This window comes from Nannospalax galili, unplaced genomic scaffold (assembly GCF_000622305.1).
Source record: "Nannospalax galili isolate Female #2095 unplaced genomic scaffold, S.galili_v1.0 scaffold136, whole genome shotgun sequence".
NCBI lineage: Eukaryota > Metazoa > Chordata > Mammalia > Rodentia > Spalacidae > Nannospalax > Nannospalax galili.
Window position 1 is genome coordinate 7,653,171 of NW_008340872.1, and position 22,834 is coordinate 7,676,004.

General features: G+C 37.6%; 1 protein-coding gene across 4 annotated transcripts in view; it reads left to right on the forward strand.

Annotated features, from left to right (window-relative positions):
- The window catches only part of Grik1 (glutamate ionotropic receptor kainate type subunit 1), a 429,122-nt gene extending 413,893 nt beyond the window's left edge, over positions 1–15,229 (forward strand). For 2 of the 4 annotated variants that reach the window (XM_008836016.2, XM_008836017.1), the window contains 2 exons: positions 14,260–14,346; positions 14,780–15,229. In XM_008836016.2, the coding sequence (XP_008834238.1) occupies positions 14,260–14,346; positions 14,780–14,935 (243 nt within the window). In that variant the 3' untranslated portion in view covers positions 14,936–15,229. The remainder of the gene's footprint in view (positions 1–14,259; positions 14,347–14,779) is intronic. The other 2 variants (XM_008836018.3, XM_008836019.2) reach the window with 1 other exon arrangement.
- Positions 15,230–22,834: the final 7,605 nt, after the last annotated feature.

The following is a 22,834-nucleotide window of genomic DNA, read 5'->3' on the forward strand; positions in this document are numbered from 1 at the left end:
CCAGCCCTTCTGTATGCATTTTGAGCACATACGCCCATGCAGAATGATTTCTATAAAAATAGAAAGACAGCATTTTAAAATTGAGCAATTACTTCTATCAAGGTATGGTATGTCATGGGACAATTCATACAATTTTTCTAGGAATATGATAAACAACACAAAAATGACAATAAAGTATACTTGAGGCTTTATTTTTCAAAATTGCGTTTAGAATTACAGAATAATTTCAGTAGAGAAACCATTTTTGCCTACTTTATCTTTAAAGGAGTTCACACCAGCGACTTAGATGTTTCTGAGGGAAAGAAACACAGTTGATTGCCATTTAAGACAATTTCTTACTATTATAAATAAAATACAGAGCTCCTGGAAATTCTAGTCTATTTGCCCACTCATTTAATTTAAAGATACTGTTAGACTCTCAAAGCTATTCACTATTAGCAAAAGAGCCAGTTTAATGCTCTAACTTATGCTCTTGAAATTCTTAATAATTTTTAACAAAGGGCTTCACATTTTTAATTTATACAGGGTCCTGTAAATTGTGTTGCTGGTTTTGATTAATAATCTCATCCTAGACCCACTTCCGTTAAGGGAAAGCTGTATCTTAAGCACCCCAAACTTATTACAGTCTGGTTTCATTATGAAAACCTTCACCAGAATCAAAAGGTGATTGTGAAAATATTTCACACCCCTTTCCTAGACCTCATTATAGAAAACAGTCTCTAATTAATAGAAAGAGCGGACTGAGCTGTGTTGTTTTAACTTTCAATTTGTTCTTGAGGAGTCTTGTTTTATGCCACTAATTTGGAAAATAAAAGCTTGTATATATTGTGCTTTAATGTGCTGTTCATAACTGCTGGCTTCATTTGATTTAATTTTTCATTTTAACATCCATTCTTGCTTTTTATTTATTCACTTTCTATATTTTCCCATTTCTTTTGCATGCAAGGCTTTTTGTTTCTTTTATGGACTTCAGTGTAAACAAACTCACCCAACCAACTCCACTTCTGGAACTACTTTGTCTACAGATATAGAATGTGGCAAATTATTACGAGAGGAGAAAGGGATTCGGACACAGTCCTCAGTTCGTACTGTCTAATTGTTTTTTGAGGTGTGCCCAGTAGGATTGCTTCTTCTCATCAGTGTTGTTTGTGCCTGTGTCTACTAAGCAGCCATAGCTTCCTTTCCATTTTCATTAGCAAACTGCACATACACTACTCTAGACATGCAATTCAAGGCACTGGAAACAGATGTTGCTGTATATTGAAACAGGGTTGTATTGAGGGAATATAGACTCCTGGATTTATGTATTACAAGAAGCTATTCTGTCCAAAATTTTCGTATTTGTTCTCTATTCATGCATTAAAAATGTGACTTTTTCCTCATGAAAAATGAAAGTCAGATGTACAATAGGGCAAAGCATAAAGATTGCTAATTCTGTGGACTTCTTTTCATCGTTGTGGATTTTCCCCCCTTTCCCTTTCTGTGCCCCATATGTTCTTTAGATCCACATTTTTCAAGCCTTCTAAAGCTACATGTTTCTAAAAAAGGAATCACAACTCTATAACAATGTTAATTTTTAATTCAAATTGGTCCCAGGATTTAAAATGTGTTATTTACACAAAGGCTCCAAGGTTTCTTGGCTCTTCAAAATTCAGACCATCACTGAAAAAACTGTGGTTGAACTCAAGCCTCTGGTGTCAATACAGAAGGGCATTCCCTAAGCTGAACATCACTCAGAGATGCATGACACAGGATGATTCCTGGGCAGAGACTCAGAAAAACCAGGTTCTCAAACAGCAGTAAGCGTCTGTAGGTGTAGAGGCACTAAGGAACCGATTTGTTTTCAAGCCACAACTTATTTCTTTGAAAAGCCAAGCAGAGTTCTAAACTCCGAACTAATTCATAGCATCTTCCATGCGCCACTCACCCACACTTGCTCTGCATTGATGAACATCTTCCCACAAGACGTTAGTACATTTCCTTCCCCCTCACTTAGGATAGAGTAGTTTTTCTTAGAACTGTCTTTTCTGAGCCTTGCCACGTTCACCCTCCTTTCCCTGTTAATTCATTCCAAGTGTTACAGAAAGAAGGACAAGGGGGAGAAAACAATTATAGGAAAGAATTCAATGTGCATTAGTTACAGATCTCTATAGATTTATTTTCCACCTGCATTCAAAGTGCTATAAATAATTCCCACACTAAACCAGTGGCATGCTTAATTTGCTGGACAGAGAATGTCTGCTGGTCCTGCTAAGCTCATTTCCCCTTTGCAGAAAGTAGGGGAATTGACGTTGCTTTTCCTCTCCCCTCAATATGGGATCATTTGGACATTCTTTCTTGCAGGGGATTACCTCTTGACACATCAAGTGATCCCCTAGAACACATTCCTCAGAAGTGGAGGTTTTCCATCTGTGCAGTCCTATTGCATGCCTTCTCCTTGCTTAGCTTTAAATGGAATACGGCTTTTAATCACAACTCTTTCTAATCAACTTTATATTTCCTCGGTAAAGCATGATCAGAAAAGTTGACTCTTGCACTGCTTATTTCTCAGCCTTGTTCTTTAAACAAATGAACTCTTAAGAAAAAAAAATCTAAAACATCATACTATTTATTTACTATTATTAACATAGAAACAACATTTGTTTGCCACAGGTCAAAATTAGCATTTTCATCATCAATAGAATCAGATATGGGAATAAATGCCACACTGCTCTTAATTTCATGTGTTATTGCTTCGCCATACAGAATCCACAAACTACTTGTTTATTTTTAAAACCTGCCAAATAAACCAAGATCACTGCAATAACTCATGAGTGATCAATGATATGTAGAAAACCAATACTGGTGATAACTAATAAAGCTTACCCAACCTTTAACGATTGATTCAAAGATGAATAAAGAAATAATTCCCTTCAAAAAATGGTATTTTGAGGACTGGAAATGTTGCTTAGTTTTTGGTAGAGTGCTTATCTATCATGCATATCATGCACTAAGCCCTGGGTTTAATCCTAAACACTGCATTAAAACAAATATGGTGTCCCATGCCTGTAATCCCAGGACTCAGAGGTAGAGGCAGAAGATTCAGAAATTCAAGGTCACCCTCAGCTACATCATGAACTAAAGGCCAGACTTGGCTACAGGAGACCCTGACTCAAAAATCAGTAAATAAATAATAAATAAATAAATAAATAATAAAATATCCAGGTACTTGTTTTGACTGTACACTACCTAATTCTGATATTTATTAAGTATTTTAGTTTTTAAAATATTTGTACATACATTCAGTTGATCCTTTCAAAAATTTTAATTCAGCTTTACTAAAAGAAAAATAGGAAAAATAGATATTAGAATCTATAGCCTTAAGTCATGACATTAAAATTAAAAGAGAATTTTATAAATTAGTCAAATGCCACATATAGTATCACTATAGGTGAGTTATGAGTTATTTCCTAGTCTTAGTTTCTAACATATAGCACTTGTACATCATTTCTAGAACACAAGGTTGCTTTAACAGAGTATATTTCAAAATGGGTGCCACTGGCAACTGTTTCCCAATAAGGTTTTTATGGTTAAATAGCCCAGAGAGCATCACACACAACATTCCTTCACTTCATGATATTTCAGTGTGTTTAATGTGTTGTCATGGATGGAGAATTTTCAACATAATGGAAACCTATTCAGCATCTCTCAAGCTGTTAGATTGCAGTACCCTTGTCATAAAGCACGTGGCAAGATGAGTGTTACCCAGATGACTCTCTAGGAAACAGAGGTACGGATGGTAATGGGAGCTCACCTGTGACAACGTGCAGAGCACCTTACACTGTTCATGGAACATAAACCACTCAACAGCAGAAATTATTCAACATATGAAATAAAATGTCAACTTCTCTGTGCTTATTTTCCTTATTAGAGAGAATGATGTCACTGACTTTCTATGTTTACCATAAAAATTAAGTGAAATAGAATTATGGCACAGAAAATGAAAACACTTATAAAAGTCTTATTAATAAATACTGGTTAACAAATATTGACTCCTGTAGAGAAATTAAATACATGGTCACATGAGCAATAAGAAAAATACTTCAAACATCTTAAAACAGACCCAGATTTAGAAAAAAAGCTTAAGAATATAGAGATTCAAACTGTGACCCTAAGACTACTTTTTCCCCTGCACAAGCATTAAGAATCAATGCCAAATTCACTATACCCAAGAGAAGAACCAAATCGGTAATCCATGAGTATCTATAGTCCATGTTCTGCACCTTCTACTTAAATTAGTCTGAAGTCAAGGCAGAGCAATAGTAGTTTTTTGAGATGCTTGGCCGATTCTAATGGTCAAGAAGGGTTGAGAATCAATACTATAATCATCCAAGCACACACATTTATATACGTAATTGGAACTCAATAAATCATTGCTGCTTATTAATTTACTGATGCAAAAAGTAGAAATGCTGATTTTAAGCAATATATATAAAATACGTATTTAGTATCAAATGTTTAATGGACCCTTTACAAAAATAATCTAAGAAGAAACTGCTTACCTTTAAGACAGAAATTTCATATTATTTGATTGATAATCTTCACATTTACTGGTAAAATATAGAGCTAGCCTTACTCAAAGTTATCAAGTAAGTAGTTTGTTGATTTTTCTGGGCCTAGATAGATTCTTTACACCTCTCTCTTTATTCTTGTGCCCCAACTTCAGACAACCTGTTATCATGGAAATGACTGTTAATGCCACAATGACCCCAACAGGGACTATTGCATTGCAAATGAAATTTAGAAAAACCATAAAAGTGTATTTACATCATTAGAGAGTTTATTTAGTGTGAGTCACAATCACCTGGGGAAGTGATTTCTGCTCCCTTTCTATCTATACACATTTCCTACCATGGACATAGCCCAGGAATCTGCAGGTTTAACCAAGCCAGAAAGGGGATGCTTAAATTAGTTGTATGCATTCATTTACATTAAAGTTAACATGGATGTAGCAAATTTTCCCAATCAGGCCATATACATGAGACTTGTACTATACTGACAGAGAAAAATTTTTTTGGTAAGGTTTTCCTACATGAATTTTTTTTTTTTCCCAACAATCCTAAGTAATCCCTGTACTTCAAAACAATTTATAAACATGAGTTTTTATAAATGCTGGCTTGAATATAGAAGTTTTTCTCAAATTAGCTGGTAATCATGAGTTCTTATAAAATGATAATCAGTTTGTGGGTTATATTTTGAAAAATAATGTTTAAAGGCAGGTAGGGAGGCAAGAAGTATTAAAAGATCTAACAAATACATCAACAACAATGAATAGCATTATGTTAATTTGTTTCTTCAAAAGTCTATAATTTAATCCAATGAAGAAAAAAATAAAAATTTATGTTTTACTTTGCTATTTTACACCAAAATTATAAATTGAATTTTAAAGTTTTTCTGCAAAACTGAAACTACCTGAGAAATAAGGAAATCAGTTGAATTGATGTAGTTATAACTCTATCAAAGGAAAGCCATTTCCAATACATTTACTATATTTGACAAGCATCATATCATATTATTTGTGAGCCATAAAGCAATATCATAATGAATCCCAATTAATTTCCAAGCACATGGTCTTTATACAACAGGATCTGTTTACTAGTAAACCTGAACAACCTTTAAAAGGAGAAGGAAGCGTTCTTTCTGTACTGATTTATGCACAGCTAACTGTTCCAAATGTCATTATTAATTAGCTCTTAGAGATAATGAAGAATTTCCACTTGATGCTACGGTTTTAACTTGCCATTAGAAACCACCTCATTGTACATTTCACAGTTATGAAATTGTATTTCTAGATGTGCAAATATATCAAAATGATTTTTGCTTTAAAAATTCTCTACATTGAGATTGGTAATATGGAAAATAAAATTCTTAACATTTCAAAGAATTTTTGTTTACAAACACTAGAATATTCTTGGGCTAGAAAGTCAAGACTGCAGTTGCACAGATGTAGAACTTGAACTTGGTTGATGTCAGTCCCAGTATAGCTAATGGTCCAAAGTACCTAACAATGGGTATCCTCATCACAAAATACATGGAGTTAGAAACAAAGGTCATAACTATGACCTCAACAATGGAATGAAGCTGCTATACTTCCCAGAACAATTAAGAAAGTTTAATGAACTTGACCAGAATTGTCTTTCTTCCCAATTTTTCAGTTGAGTGACATGTTCAAATTTATAGTATTTCAAATATCCAGCTTCCAAACATAAGGCTTCCCTGATCCCTTAGTTTTTATTAACCATAGAACTAAGAAACTACTGTTCATAGATGTCTACCCAAGCCTAATACCTTTCCGGATGCTTCTGAGTCTTCTGCTCCATTTCATCTGCAGTCTGTTCAACTTATCTAGCAAATGATACACAGAAGCCTAACATTATTTTTCTAATTATGCAAAGATTTCCATTGCCTAATAACCCAAGAATTTATCAGAGAACCAAGGAGACACTTAGCATCCCTTCAGAAATATATTCTCACTGTACAAACTGACGCCATCTTAAAAACTCAAGTCTAAAACCCTTGTGTGACCCAATAAACAATTGTCTTGGGAATTAAAAACGAACAGTTCAGTTCTCCACATTGCTGCTAAATGGCCATGTGTCGTCAGGCAACTTAATTTTCTTCCTTCAACCTCAGTTTCCTTGTCTGCAGAAAGACCACATTTGAAGTTACCATCCTACCACAAGGATGTTTAAATCCAGTCCGAAAATAGAAAGGACATAGAATAACAAAGGCAGTGTGAAATAAAAGTCCTCTTGTTTGTATATTTTTACTTGCTGTGTGTCTCTGTTGAACACATTGACTATTTATTGAGATAAGCAAAACTACTTTGCCTTGTCCTTACTTAAAGACAGAAAGCCTCCTGTGCAGAGAGAAAATAATGGAATCAGCCAACACAGCCTTGAGGGGTACCCACATAATCAATCATCAGCAAATTGTTACCGACAATATTTACTGTAGAAAGAAAATCCTTCTCACCTTTGACAAACCTACAGACAAGAAACACACACACTCAGACACACAACAAATACAGAAGCAATAAGAGAATAACAGGAACAACAACACTGAGGCATGGGTATAGAAAGCTCAAGGAATTTGTAGAATTGATTAAATACAACTCAGGAAAAGGGAGATAAACAGGATTCTGGTACACACTAAAAATAGAACTTAAGAATTCTAAAATTATTACAATTCATTTCTAAAAATAAAACGTAAGAATACCAGAAGGGCACAAGAAAAGGCATCAAACATTTGCTTTCCGCCATTCCATTATCTTGCCCTCCTTGACTTCTTTCAAGCATCAAGCTAGAGATGAGTCAAACTTTCAGCAACTGAGCTGCAAGTCAACTAACTGCATATTTGAACAACAGGCAAAAATCTTGGAAGCCATGATTTGCAACTGCAAGATCCAGATGTTTCACTGAATAAATCAGTTGTTCTAATTCACACAGTTTATAATTAGCAAGAGCACAAAACCCAGAGGTTGGAAGAGTATAGACAACGATGTTTTCCACCTCATTTTGCTCCCCTTGCCCAATGTTTCACCACTGGGAGGGAAAGAGAACGCTGTGGGGAGGCTACAGAAGCTCAGATGGGACCTGAATTTCTAACAACCAGTCCTGAATCCGGTTCCAACTCAGGTCAGGGGCAGAAAATATGGAAACCTCTAAAGATATCAAAGAGAGTGGTGAACAGAAAATGCTTTCATTGACTTCACAGGATATAGCCCAGTTAAGACTTGCAGAGAAATTCTATATCCAATTCTTTATAGGCAGTAAGCCCATGGAGAGCCTCCTAGTCTCTCTCAAACCCAGAGCATGCTACGAAAACAATATAAATATTCATGGCCTTTCCCTCTTCCGAAAAGCTTCTGGAAGGGCTGAGAAAACCATCAGGCTGGGAGACCTGAGGTTGGATGAAAAAGACACAGAATGCAAAGGCCTGAACGGCAGACCATTGGGAACACAGGTATGTCTGCTGACATAGCAGAGTTGGACCAGTGTCCACGACCCACTAAATGTTATATCCATCAAAGCCAGAGAAACAGACAGCAGCCATGGAACAGCAGCTCCCAAGCCCTCCAGACACCTCTCCAAATTCCAAGTGGCCTTCGGAAAGAAGAGATGGAAGGGACCTGAACTGAGTCACCAACCAAAAGAAAATATTTCCATCCAAAAGTGCATTTTCTTGAGTTGAGACAAGTCAATAGTAAGTGAGGCACCATTAATCTGAGCCCTGTTATTTTTTAAAAAATGAAATCCATTTTGCAAATTATGGTTTGTAACTGAAAAAAATATAAATCCACTACAGTGAGTATTAAGTTGGTACATAAGAGTCTTAGGCACCATGAATATACATTGTAAACAATTAAAACCCTATTTCCAGATCAATAGCAAGGCCATTCCCTAGAGGAAAAGAAGCACCCAAAAAAAAAATCTGAAATTTTATTTTTATGTCCCTATCTCAACCTCTTTCTGAGATGAGGGTCAGGCAATGCTGTAAAATCATCTCACGTCTTCCATGCTAGAAGCCAGAATGAGGCCAAGGCCAGGGAACCAGCTACACTGGCCTCTGACAGGGGATCCAGAAACAGGAAAGATATTATGGACAGCTTAAACTGGAGTGCGGGGCTACATTCATGCCACTTCGATGCACCGAGGGCTGCTGACCTCTGGATATGCAAGTTGCACGTGAACCTCAGGCCAATGCAGAAAATGTAATTACAAAGCAGAGGTGGGTCATTTTACACCCTTCTCTCTGTACTCATCAACAGCTTTTGGGTCCTTTCTCGTGCAAGGGAAAGTTCCATTTGCTCTCAGGTGCCCTTCAGAAGCCATGGGAGTTTGACTCTTGCTGACCGGAAGTGGACGGTACGGGGTGCTCTACCGTCTGGCTTAAAGGACCTGTTTCTCACGTTTCCTGACTGAACTTTTCTCCTTGAGAAGAGAACAGAATGACTGTACCTTAATAAACCATCCTCAAGCCTACATGCTGTGTGTTCAGGGCCCTATACTGAATATCTAATGTCAAACTTTTACAATTAAAAGCATTTGTTCCTTCCTTCTTTCAAACACCTACTTATTGTAATTAGTGGATTCAAAGACTGAAGTGTGGATTATAATTTCACAAAGTCTATTCAAGAGCTCAAAGCAACAAATTTATCTTTTCTGTTTGTACATATACAAATTTAGATATGTGTGTATGGATATAATCCCTGCCCTCAGGCAATGCATATAAAAGCTCTTACTACAACTTTAAAAGTGGGAAAACAGTAGGGATTCAGCAGAACTGTGAGGGAATACATGAATTCATATCAAAATGTTACATTGCCTTAATGTTAAGTCCATTTCTCAAAGGCTCCCAGGGAATTATCCCTAATGATCAAGCAGATTGAACTTATCCTACCTATGTAAAGTATGGGTTTCATATCCCTGGGCAGGCAACCCACATGCAAAATTTCTTTAAATATTCCTTCAAAAATAAAAATCCATGTGGATTGGGTATACTATTCCACAATGTATTTATTATGATGGAAAAATGTTTCCTCTGCTACAAAATTTTCACTACAGACCCAGGAGACAAGAAGCACCTCCCTCACTAGTTCCCAGGCATGAGTCGATATGACCACTATTCTGGAAGCTAATATTGGGACCAGCATCCAGACTCTCTAATACAAGACAGGTGCATGAAAGGCAGCCCATGGTTTCTGAAGGAATTCACAAAACAAATAAAGCCAAAGCAAATGGTGCCAAAATGAACCCTTACACAAGGACGTGCATAACTACTCCAAGACTCTCCCTGCAAATGCCTTTCTGTACTAAGGAGAGTCCTCCGAGTTTGAATTCTGCTGTCAGATCACTATTGATCCTGTGACAAAGTGAAACCATTGTGTAAATGGTGATCGAAGTAAAGCCTCATGGTAGCATACAATCAATTAGGATTTTTCCATCCCAGCTCCTTTCTAAAGTTTAGTTCTTAATTATGTATGTATGTGAATGTACCCTTAAAAAGTTTTCTGACTCTAAGCCCAGACCATATTGACAGTCTAGATTTGCTGACCAGCAGATTTCAAGATAAAAACAATGTTAAGGATGTGAATGGTTAGTCTTTCTTGCTTAAAAAAGAAATCCATTGAATCTTTGACTCCATAGAGCAAGGCAGTAATTTGAGAACTCCATAAGAATAAATACTACTAACAATAATCCTATTATTTCTCAGAAATATATTGCTTTTATATTGCATATTTCACTGAAAATGGTCTTTCTGAAAGACTTAAAAGCAGTTTTCTTTTAAGTTATAGTAGACCTACATATAAAGTGAATTATCTTACATTTATAAAATGAAGATATTACATCCTTTTTCTTCATGTTTAATGTGAAAATTAATTAAACAATGTCAGTGTCACAGAGCACTTAGAGCGTGTTTAAGTTAATGGAGAAGACTAGACCAATGTGAGAGTTCTCTTATAGTACTGGGTAGGCTACAGCTCCTAAAATTATAATTTATTGGAAAAAAACTTTAAAAGTATAATCATCAAAGTAATTTTCCTAACCATTCACCTGAATGTGCAAATGAATGAAGAAAACCTGATTTTGTAAATGCTAAATTTACAAGTCACAGGGACAGTCACAATCTGATGTTAAATTGGTGATCACTGTGAAGCCCATTCCAGAAAACCTAGGCTTAGAATACTGTAAACTCTTATCATATTCTAATACAGAGCTTTTCCCTTTATTTTAGATAAGAAAGTCTCTTCCTTTGAACCATTGTTTTCCTGAGGCAGTATGTCTGAGGAGGAAAATAAAATGAGCTTTTTAGTAGCTCCCTCCTGCCCCTTGCAGGACAACATTTGCAAGAAGAGGATAAAGGGATAGAGGGATGATATAATTTATATTGAGTCTCACAGTAGCACCATGAAATCAAATATGTGGGGTTCATCAAGGAGGGACCATGAAGTCAGCGACTATAAAAAGAAATTCACCAAAAGGGATAGTAAAAGGAAATTAGAAGACAAGGGAAGCCCAGGAAAGGGGCTTGTGAGAGATACACCCTAAGCCTGCAAACCCCAGAATCCCCAAGCAAACCATTCTCCCTTCAACACCAGGAAAACTGCAGTTCTAGATGAAGTGTACATTTGGGTCTCAGCTAGACTAATTTGTTGCTCACTTTCCTTTCCTCTAAAAGAGAAGTCTCTCTTTCTCTCTCTCCTCTCTCTCTCTCTCACACACACATACACACACACACACACACACACACACACACACACACCCTTCACTGAATTCTTATACCTCTTGGAAAAAGATTCCTCTATGGTGCCATTTTATAGATAAGGAAATTGAGTCAAAGAGGAAGAAAATACTTGCCCAGTATAACCAAGCTACTAAACAGCATAGCTGAAGCTTCCACTCCAGCACTCTGATGCTAGCAGTTAACTCCAAACTGTAATTCATGGCCGTACAGATGCCCTAAAATGTAAGCACTGTGACCACAGCAGGCCTAGGACCTAGGGGTATGGTGGCATCACCAGTCTACAAAGCAGCTAGGATGCTGTGCCTCCAATCAAGCTGCTGCTAGAGAAAGCTGACTGTTTAATATTTCCCATTAAGAGTCTAGAAATTCAGACCATCATGTTAAAAAATAATGCTTCTATGGTACCGCAAATATGAGGAAGTTCCTAAAAACTAAAACCTACAAATTAAAGCTCTAGAAACTTACTGCTGTGTAGATTTTGAGATTATGAAAGGCAAGAAAACTAATGAAAACCAGCCCCACACATGCCACCTTAGATGCCACTCTGGGCTGAACCATGACCTTCACTGGTTCATTTCCTATGGCTATGAGGGCCTATCGTTTACTTGAGCTCAGGATGAAAGGGACTTTAAAGGTCATCTTTCCTTATGACTACAGCAAAAAACTTGGAAGCAGAAAGGTCAGTCCCAATACCTTGCCATTTTCTTTTTGACAGTTGGAGACAAAGTAAGTGTCAAAAAGAAGTCAGTTTGTGACCAAAGATAGAGAAGCCAGATCATCTATAAAAGTACATTTATTCATTTCCATATTAGATGCAAGAAATAAACACTTGAGATTGACAGAAAAAATAATAAGATTGCTGTATTTTAAGGCTGTTGAAAATTTAGGGGAGAATTTAAAAAAAATAAATAAACTTACTTGAACCATATGTCAGGATAAAAATTATCTATAAGCACCTCTCTACTTAATATAGGGAAGGGGGCATTCAATCAAAACTTACCCCATGTGTCCCACACAGAAGCCGCACTCACAAGTCCATTTTTACTGTTTCAACTGAAAATGGCATGAATGTCTAAATTTAAATGAATAGCAGTTAAAATAAAATCAACACTGAAATTTTGTAGCATGTTTTCATGGGGAAAAGTTCATAAAACTCTCCGTAGTGATTAAAAAAGAATTGAGAATCAAAATGCAGAGACTTTCCGGTGAAATCAATAGAGTTAAGCAGTATTTTATTTTTGTTTTTACTTAATATCTCCAAGAGCAACTTGTCCCCATTTATGTAATAAACCTAACAACTTCGTTATTAGGCTACTGTAAGGTTCATATGTGATAATGTGTATGAAGACCTTGGAATACCTTCGTTTCCTTCCTTTTTTCTCCCTTTGGATGATCTTCCTAGAACCGGAAATGCTCAGTGCCAACAGAAATAAATAAATAAATAAATAAATAAATAAATAAATAAATAAATAAATAATAAAACCTTGTATTGAAATTTCTGATCAGAACCTGAACACAACACAATCTATCATAATACTATAGTCATAGCAACACCTAAGTTTGATATAGCATAATGTTAAAATTCATTACGCTTCATTTGAGGAACACTTATGTCAGTCTTTTTGAAGTCTAATTCACAGAAAGCACATGCAAATGTTTTCCTTTTTATATATTTTGTTTATTATTTTTATTCTACACATATGAGTATATTGCCTGCATGTAAGTGCACCCATGTCATGCAATGCCCGCAGAGGTCAGAAGAGGGTGTCAAATCCCCTGGCACTGGAGTTAAAGATGGTTGTTAGCCACCATGTGGGTACTGGGAATGGAACCCGGGTCTTCTGCAGAGCAACCAATGCTCTTAACCTCTGAACCATCTCTCTAGCCCCTTAACCCTTTTTTGTTTTTCTTAGACAGGGTCTCCCATACCCCAGAAGACCTGGACTTTACTATGCAGACCAGGCTGGCCTCAATCTCACAGAAATCTACTTGCCTCTGCCTCCTGAGTGATAAGATTAATGGCATTCACCACCAGATGTATTCTTTGCATAGAATGACCTCAAAAATAAAACTACTGCTTCTCTATCTCCATCAAGTCCTTTCTAGACCAGATTTTCAAAAATTCAAGTTGCATGTTGATATTCAAAACTTCCCAAACCTGGGACATGAGTTTCTTCCTGTGAGGCAAGAAAAAAACCTGGTGGCAAACTGTCACGCGCCCCTGCCAGTGTTGTGAGGTAGTCACACGGAGGACTGCTTGTACTTCTGTAATGCTTCTCAAAGTTTTCAAAGTTTTAGAGGATTTTTCTTTTTAGTACAGTAACATAGAACCTGAGTACTATACACTTAGCAAAGTTTAAATGTATAATACAGCATTGTTAACCATCAGCAAAAGGTTACACAGCAGAGCTTTGGAACTTACTCATTTTGCATAACTGAAACTTTACACCCAGTGAAGAGAAGCTGCCCCCTTTCCCTCTCACCAGCCCCTGACCATGACTGTTCTATTTTGTGTTTTTGTGAGTTTGACTATTTTAGATACTTCATATAAGTGGAATCCTGCCATCTTTGTCCTTCTGGGTAACCTGATCTCGCTAGGGAACATTTTCAGAGTAACGTCATCAAAAAAGTAAACTAGACAGATCCCTGTAGACAGAAATTTGTTCAAAGAGCTTATCTTAGATACAAGAATTGACAGCAAATTATGGTTTTTTTTTGGCTGTTTATATACTATGCATGTAAAAAGACCTAGCGTAATTGTAATGGAGATATGTATCTATATATATTCTGCATATGTATAGCATTTCTCAGCCATAATTCCATCTTCTTTTGTGTGATGCCATCATTTTTGCTATGCAGTTCAATGCCATTATTTTCCATTTCAACCCAGCTGCATCATTACTGCTGCCAGAATCTCTGCTTTTTGGAGAAAATATACAATTTAAAATTGTTTTTTTTCTTTTTTTTTATCAGAAAGGAAAGTCATCAAGACTTAGATTTTATTTTAGGAACAAAGTAAGGTTTCATGGGAGCAAAAAACAAAGCCTTGGTGTAGAGAAGGTTTGTTCATTTTCTATAGCATTACTGAAGTGTCCGTATACCTTGATAAGCCTATCAATGTTTGGATCATCTCGGTGGGGGAAATGCCTTAATTTAACTCTGTTTTGGTGTCTCGGCAAAGGTAAGTTGTCTATTTTGAGAGCTTTGAGTTTTGTTTTGTTTTGCTCTGTTTTGTTCAGACTGAGAAATTTTATACTACTGTGTTTGTGAATAAAAGTATAGTTTGTTGAGCTAATTTACTGCCTCAGTTTTCCTAAGTACAAAAGATGGGTGGCCAGTGGGTGGAGGTGGAGGTGATGGGAGTTGGCCGTTAATGACAAAGCTGTCCCAAAACCGGTATCATGTATCCATAAAACGACAGACAAGTGAGACAGATGAACTCAGGTGCCGTGGGTCCCACTATACTGAAACTCTGCTATCTCATGCTCTCTAGTGCCTCTCTCTCAATGCCATCATGGAAGAGCTGGGAATATCACTCAAGAACCAGAAAAAACTAAAGAAAAAGCCAAGAACTAAAGGGAAATCTTCTTTCACAAGTGTCCTTACTTGTCATCAGAGACGGACTCAGAGAAAAGAGACTGTGGCATGATCCAGGAATATAAGTGTAGGAACTTTCCAGGAAGGCAGAGGATATGCCCACTATATATCTTTGGAGGAAGCGTGTCTGATGAGCGTGAGCTGTATTTCCATATATCTATGTCTGTACCTCCAATTATGGATAGAGGTATTAACAGATGCACAATTTTCAAAGCTCACAGTGACAGAGATGATCCAGGAAGTGACACCAATTCTTTTCTGATGAATTTGTATGCACACTTATTTTGCATTTTCTCTTTTGCCCCAATAAATTGCTGTGTGTGCTTTCTAAATAATAATAAAACAATGTTTTTTCCATATCAAGTATGAGCTCAGTTTGTTCCACATTACTCATAGGCTTTCCCAGTGTGTTGGGTGTTAACTGTCATTCGCTGTTGAATTTACTATTGTAAAGAACCTGTTAAGGCACACAGTCTCTTAGGGCTACATTAAAAAAATAATTGCTTTCACTTTATACAGAGTATCTGCTCACTATACAAAGTGAAGCCACTCATCTTTGTGTTCTAAAAATCTAATTTTATATATGGTTTAAGTGGTACCCTAACATTAGTGAGTATATTATAACAGAATACTAAACAAGGAAGTACATTCAAAAACTAAGTGTCCACCACATTCCAGGGCATCAGGCAGGGTTCTGGGGATAGCGTCTATGAAACAGAGTAAAAGTCTATTGCTCCATCAGAAGCTGAAAGAGCCTGTAGAGATACTTACCTAGGTCTGAGACACTGCAGGGGAAGTCCAAGGTTCAGATCTGTGGGATGACACAGATATCACCAGGGGATATGGAGCATAAGATGGAGACCATCGGTGTCCCAGATTGAGGAAGTACCATGTTCAAATGCACTGAAATAAGAAATAGAGTTGTAGTGTTAGAAGGAAAAAAAGAGCTTGGTCTAGCTAAAATGTAAAATGTCAGAGGGTAGAATGAGCCCACCAGTTGGCTGAGAAGAAAGCTGAAGGATAAAGAATAGAAAGAAGAGAGACAGGTCACATTAGAAAGCACTTCCCATGACACAGAAGAACATCAAATCTGGGCCAGAGCTGTTCAGAGAACCTACAGGATGATGGGGTCACTTAGAGACACAATTCACGCAGCTAGAGATTCAACAAGAGGTCATGAAGGAAGCGTAGGAACAGGGACAACTGTATGATTTGGAATGTTGTTTACCTGGGAATTGGAGCCCCATTAACCATTCTCAAAAGAATAAGAAAAAACAAAAAATTCCCCAAGAAATGAGAATTAAGATTTCATTTAATTAAATGCAATTGATTATTGATTTCCACATGACTATTTGTAAGTCCAAAAAACTTTTAACTAGTCCCTTCAAAATTTAAGTACAAAAACATTTCCGCATGAAAACAAATACAAAACACTAAGTCTAACATGCTAGCACACATCTATAATCTCAACCCCTTGGATGTGGTGGTAGAAGGATCTAGAGTTCAAGGCAAGCTTTGCTACATAGTTCAGGCCATCTGGAACTACACGAAACCCTGCCCCCCAAAGACCCCCAAAGATATTGAACAGCTATTTTGTCTAACTGTAACCAACATTTAGAATTTTAACTGATCAGAATTCTATTGACAACAAGTAGAAAAGACCAAAAATAACATTGTAGGATGCTGACATTAAAAACTGCAGATAGAGCTATAACTGCAACTAGCTAAAGATGGTCTATAATGATGATATTTGGGAAGAGAAAATATAGCTTATTCACATCACTTAAATTATACTGAAAGCATTCTATTTTGTATTTTTCAGTACTTTTCTTTATTTCAATTTTTTCTCATTTTTTGAAAATGTGTCTCTTTTCACAACCCTATTACAGTAGCTTGTAACGAAAGAAGTATGTCAGCCTCTAATACATAAAACACATTGAATGCCAGTATAGTCTAGAGCTGTTCTAAGGCCCAGTAGCCCCTTTCCTCTCTGTTCCGCAGCTGAATTTTCATTTAAGGCAAATAACTTTTGCTATGAACAATTTTGTTAAAAATATATTGAAATAGGTAAAATTTCAGAAGATGACTTTTTTAAATATATCAATTAGTCAATGGAGTGCATGATGGTGCCTAGGCACGAGCCCTTCTGGGTGTGCCTGAGTGTTTTACAGTGAAGGATGGAATAGATAAGGAACAGAAAGGAAGGAAGACATTACAGCGAATCTGGAACCTGGTCCAGGAAGAAAAAAAAAAACCCTAACAAGAGCCATTAATCTGTGAGATTTTTCATCCCATTCATTAAAGAGCACTGACTCATACAGAGTTATGTACAAATCAATGGCAAAGTTAATTAAAAACTAGATCTAACATTTCTTCCTTTAGCAACTTCTTGAGGCTAAAAGGAAAGGATTATTCAGGTGAGATATTAGGGAAGAGACAGGAAGGTCACCATACGAGTGATCACGAGTTAAGATTTTTTTTGCAAGTCTCAAATTTGGACCTTATTATAGGAAAAAAGGAAAAGAGGCTTGTCTTCCCTCCATGGATTTGTGTTATTTAGTTTTCTGTTGTTGTGGAAAAACACCATGGGCAAGACAACTTACAGGAGGAAGAGTTTATGTGGCTTACAACGCCAGAGGGAGAAGAGTCCACCATGGTGAGGAGGCATGGCAGGAGGGAGCTGGAGCAGAAAGCTGAGCTCTCACATCTTCAAGCAGGCACAGGAAGCAGATAGACTGGAAGTGAAATGAGACCATATACTCTCAAAGCCCAAACCCAGGGATATGTTTCTGCCAGCATGACCATACCTCCTAGGAGTTCCTACCCAAACAGCACCACCAACTGGGACCCAGTGCCCAAATACTTGAGCCAATGGGGGACACATTCAAACCACCACCATTTTGAAGATACACATGGGACTCAGGGTTTTTGACTACTTCTTCAAATTAATTCTTTAATGAATCGAAAAGTTATCTTTATCAAGAAACTTCTAAGATTGCGTCAAAAGATGAATAATGAAAGGAATATCAGTGTCTGTTCAGGGAAAGGTCTATCTGGGAGCACAGGCAGGATGATTCTTTAAAAGCACATCAAGTAATCTTAAAGTACGTGCTACATCAGATTCTCCTCAACAGGATGAGATACCTGGAGTACTGGCTAAAAGACATTCAAGTTACAAGCTACTCATTCAAATACATTAATAGCTGATGCCTCAAGCCTAGGGCAATGAGAAGGCAGACAATAAATGGTCCAAGATGTCCAAAAAAAAGGGCTAGAGCAAACATGTTCTTCCACCAAGGTACTGAAGTGGCTGTAGAGGGTGCTGCCTGGGGGGATGGAGAGGTAATTAATAGAGACTCAGACTTCAAAAACAGATTTAATCCTCAGGTTTATTCCTGTATAAAAACAGAAAGTCATTCTTGTTATAGTTCAAAAACTGTCACTGTGAAGGAAAGAAGAACAAAATAGAAACAGTAAATCCACCAGAAGGAGGTCACATATCCTACACTTACAAGCAGTAACTCAGTCCCATAAGCCTTGAGCAGGAAATGGCCAACACTAAACCATCCTGACAGGCAAACATATAGAAACCCAGAAATGTGTGGGCTGACATTTCAGGTGAGCACCATCCTGTCATGTCACAGGTGCACCAAAGAGCCTTACTTTTAAGGTTTGACTTCATAATGTCCAATAGAGAAATGTATTTATTTCTTGAGAGCCCACTCAACTAATGGAGGCTTGCAAAATGATTTATAGTGGATATTATCTGCTATGTTGGATTGTCTGCAATCATCTCTCTCTCTCTCTCTCTCTCTCTCTCTCTCTCTCACACACACACACACACACACACACACACACACACACATACACACACACAAATTCCTGAGCTTTTCTTCATTGGTCAAATGACCAGATATGTCCAAAATAATTCTGCGCTGTGCTGGAAACCATAAAGTGCTATAGTTAAGGATATACTTTCCATCACAACTGTCCCTAGACAATAAAGGATAAGATATTTTTCATATTCATTCTCCAGCTTCCTCTTTGTGACAGCCACAGAGTTAAAATAATGAAGTTCAAACATCTACTGTTGATAACATATGAGGTTCATCCTAAGGTACCAATGATAAACAAGAAATCCTCCACAATCCTGGATGACCCAGGATTTTCAAGAACCAACATCAGAGTAACCTTGACATTTCATTTAGACATGAGCAGAAAATCACACACACACACACACACACACACACACACACACAATCTCATTGCCTTAGAAGCTTCTGCTCTCAGCAACTTAGCAGGGTCACGTCATCAATAATGTTAACTGTAATTATAACATTCATTTAATGACTGTGCATCAAATCTGGGTGCTTTGTGTGTCTTTCCCAACATTGCTCAATTTTAAGGTCAACGGTATAGAATTACAAATAGGCTCAGACACGTGAGCTTGCCTAATGTCATTCGAGTATGAAATGGCAAATGTCACAACAGAGCCCCCTCCATCACCACAACTATATCCTGCCCCTGCCTATCTCTTATAGACTGAGTATCACCCCCTGTCCTGGATAGCTTTAGTGTCAACTTGACACACTGGGTTGAGGGAGCCTCAATTGGGGAATTGCCTTCATTGGACTGGCCTGTGGCCATGTCCATGGGACACCTTATTGATTGTTAGGGCCCAGCCCACTGTGGGTGGTGCCATCCCTGGGCAGATGGGTCTATGTTGCATAAGAAAGCAAGATGAGCAGGGGCCAGGGGAGCAAGCCAGTAAGCAGCGATCCTCCATGGCCTGTGCTCCAGCTCCTGTCTCCAGGTTCCTGCCCTGAGGTCCTACCTTGGGCTCCCTGATGATACTGTGACCTGGGAGATGCAAGCTAAATAAACCCTCCCCCCCCAAGTTGGTATTGGTCAGAGTGTTTTGTCACAGCAATGAAGAAACAAACTAGGATACCCACCAAATATGCTCATTCTTAACACACAGGGCTAGGACTTCGGTCTATCATCTCTGTTACAGAAAAAGAAATCATTAATACAAGAAAAGAGGTTAAGTAGTTTGCAAGCTCAGATTGCCTGTTGATTCTTCTCAACCATGTACATAGATTCAGTCTTTCAGAGTTTAATCCTAGGCCTTCAATTGTTAACAGTCTTAACTTTTTACTTAACTGTAAATTTATATTTAATTTTTAAAGAGTTATTCACTGCATAATTAGTCATCTCCTACAATCTCTTAATAGAATAGAGAGGTAACTATTGATGTTTCCCGGAAGCAATATTCAAGCAGACTCATGCATTGCCAAGATATTATTTAAACAGCAAAAGGTCATCTGTAGCCCTTAATATTTAATAAAATGTACTTTCCATTAAGTAGGACTGCAAACTACTTCTATTATTGCTTTTGAATTACTCTTCGAACACTTCACATTCCTAAGGCAAGCCATTCAAGTCATACTTAAAGCACATTGATGACATGATGTTCCTGTGAGCAACTCAGGCCCCACCATGTTTATGATCACCTCACTGGACAAATCAAGACTATAATGCCACACACACATACACATACATTCACACACACTGAGTAGAAACTCATAGGCAGATGTGCTGGACACCTTTAGTTGTCAACATGGCACAACTAAGAAACCAGAACCTCAGCTTGGGAAATTCATCTGTGAATTGGACTACAGACATGTCTTTGAGGCATTTTTTTATATATATTATTGACTGATGTGAGAGGGCCCAGTCCACTGTGGTGGTTGATGGACCACTGGGCATGTGGTCCTGTGTTGGATAAGAAAGAAGGCTGAGGAGCTGGAGAGATTGCTCAGTGGTTAAGAACACTAGCTGCTCTTTCAGAGGACCAGGGTACAATTCCCAGCACCAACATGGTGGCTAACAACCATCCGTGACTCCAGTTCTATGGAATTCGACATCCTCTTCTGTCCGCGAGGGCATTGCATGCACATGGTGCACATACATACATGCAGGCAAAACATTTATACATGTAAAATAATAAATAAAATATTTTTAATAAAGAAAGCAGGCTGAGTACAGGCCAGAGGAGCAAGCCACTAAGCAGCATTCCTCAGTGGTCTCAACTCCAATTCCTCCCTCTAGGTCCCTTCCCTGAGTTTCTGGCCTGGCTCTCATCCATGATGAACTGTAACCTTAAGGTGAAATAAACCCTTTCCTCCTCAAGTTGGTTTTCATCGGCGTTTCCTCACAGCAGCAGAGAACAGAGGTGAACATTATTTCTTTCACATTTCAGTCACTCCATTAGCTGTTCAGACACTTTCATTTAGTGAGTAATAAACAAACACAGGACAATGAATGAACAACCTCATCAGTGTATGTCACATGGAGTCCTTCTTCAGAATGTCAAAATCAAATAAATCAAATTTCCAGGAGGTGGTTTTACTGAGACACTTGATTTTTATAGGCCATAATTGTGAACGCTGTTAAGCTTCCCTTAGATTTGCATCTCCATCTGCCATCAACAAATACATGGAAGTTAATTCCTCGGCAGGAGGCTAGATACCTACAGCAACTTCAGGAAAAGAAAACACACACAAGATAAAGATCTTCAAGTAACAAGTGTCAGAAATATGAAATGTTAACACATTTTCTGCACTTGTAGTTCTGTTATAACTTCTAGAACATCTCTGAAGAAGGCTGCTTTTCCTTATCTTTATGATGAATTCTGTACCTAGAGCAACAAATTAAAATGAGACCATTTTTAATAAAGTCATACCAAGATTTAAAAGTCATTTGGTGACATTAGGCATAATAAACTAAATTAAAGTGATGAAAGAAACATTTTCATTAAAGCTTAAGAAAATCACACTCAAAATTCCAAAGCAGAGCTGGAACAGAGTCTATATTGTCTCGAGGGAACCAAAATAACAAATGACAGCTAGAATTTTCAGCTCATCATAAAAATATATAATTAGTTTTGACCTTTTCACAACATCCCAACAAATATAGCAGTTCATAAACATGCATGGTGCAAATGAAATTAATTGCAAGGGTATCTTTTGCTGAGATGTTTAATGATCTCATCACACAGATTTCCTGGATGATTTCTTTCTGACTTCCTCCTAAAATAACGCTATTAGAGGCCATGAACCAGGTTAATTTCATCAAACCAGAACCAACTAACATCTGCAACTGTATCTATCTCGTGCACATGCTTTCTTATTTATGTGGAAGGTTTTGCGCTCTCTCTCTCTCTCTCTCTCTCTCTCTCTCTCTCTCTCTCTCTCTCTCTCTCTCTCTCTCCATGTTTATGTGCATACACTTCTCTCAGTAAACATTGACCAAGTATTGGAAAAAAAATCAGCATTTAAAATAGATCTGATCAGACCTGGATTTGATGTAAAGGCCCAAGATCACCATGTGTGATGGCATGCACCCATCACTGTAAAGCTGAGGCAGGAGGATTCCAAGTCGGAGGCTACATAGCAAAACTCTGACTCAAAATGAGTAATAGATAGATCCAAAGTCAAATGCCGATGATTATATGAAACTTTCCTTGACTCATTCCCCTCTCTTTATTTGTCTCCTTGCAACGTTATTTGCCTCATGGTGGTAACTTGTATGGGCATTTCCTCTCATGTTTAAGTCAGCCTCTCCTGCACTACTCTGAACGATGAAGTCCCACAGTTTAGGATTTACACCTGTTAAATGTCCCAAAGAATCCTACCAAGGCTATTAAATTTTCCTCCAAATATAGAACTTTGCATACCTCTTCTGTTCTGAAACTATCCTGGACAGAACACAGATTTCCCCTCTTTCCCATCCTCTGTATTTTCTAAATTTTATTTTTCTCCCCCAATTAGACACCAAATCTCTGTAAGTTCCCAGAATCTCACAAAGCACATCAGATCTTTGAAGTAAAATTCTGTGTCTACAGAGATTTGTTCTTGCTGGATGACTGCATACTTGCCTTGGAAATTTG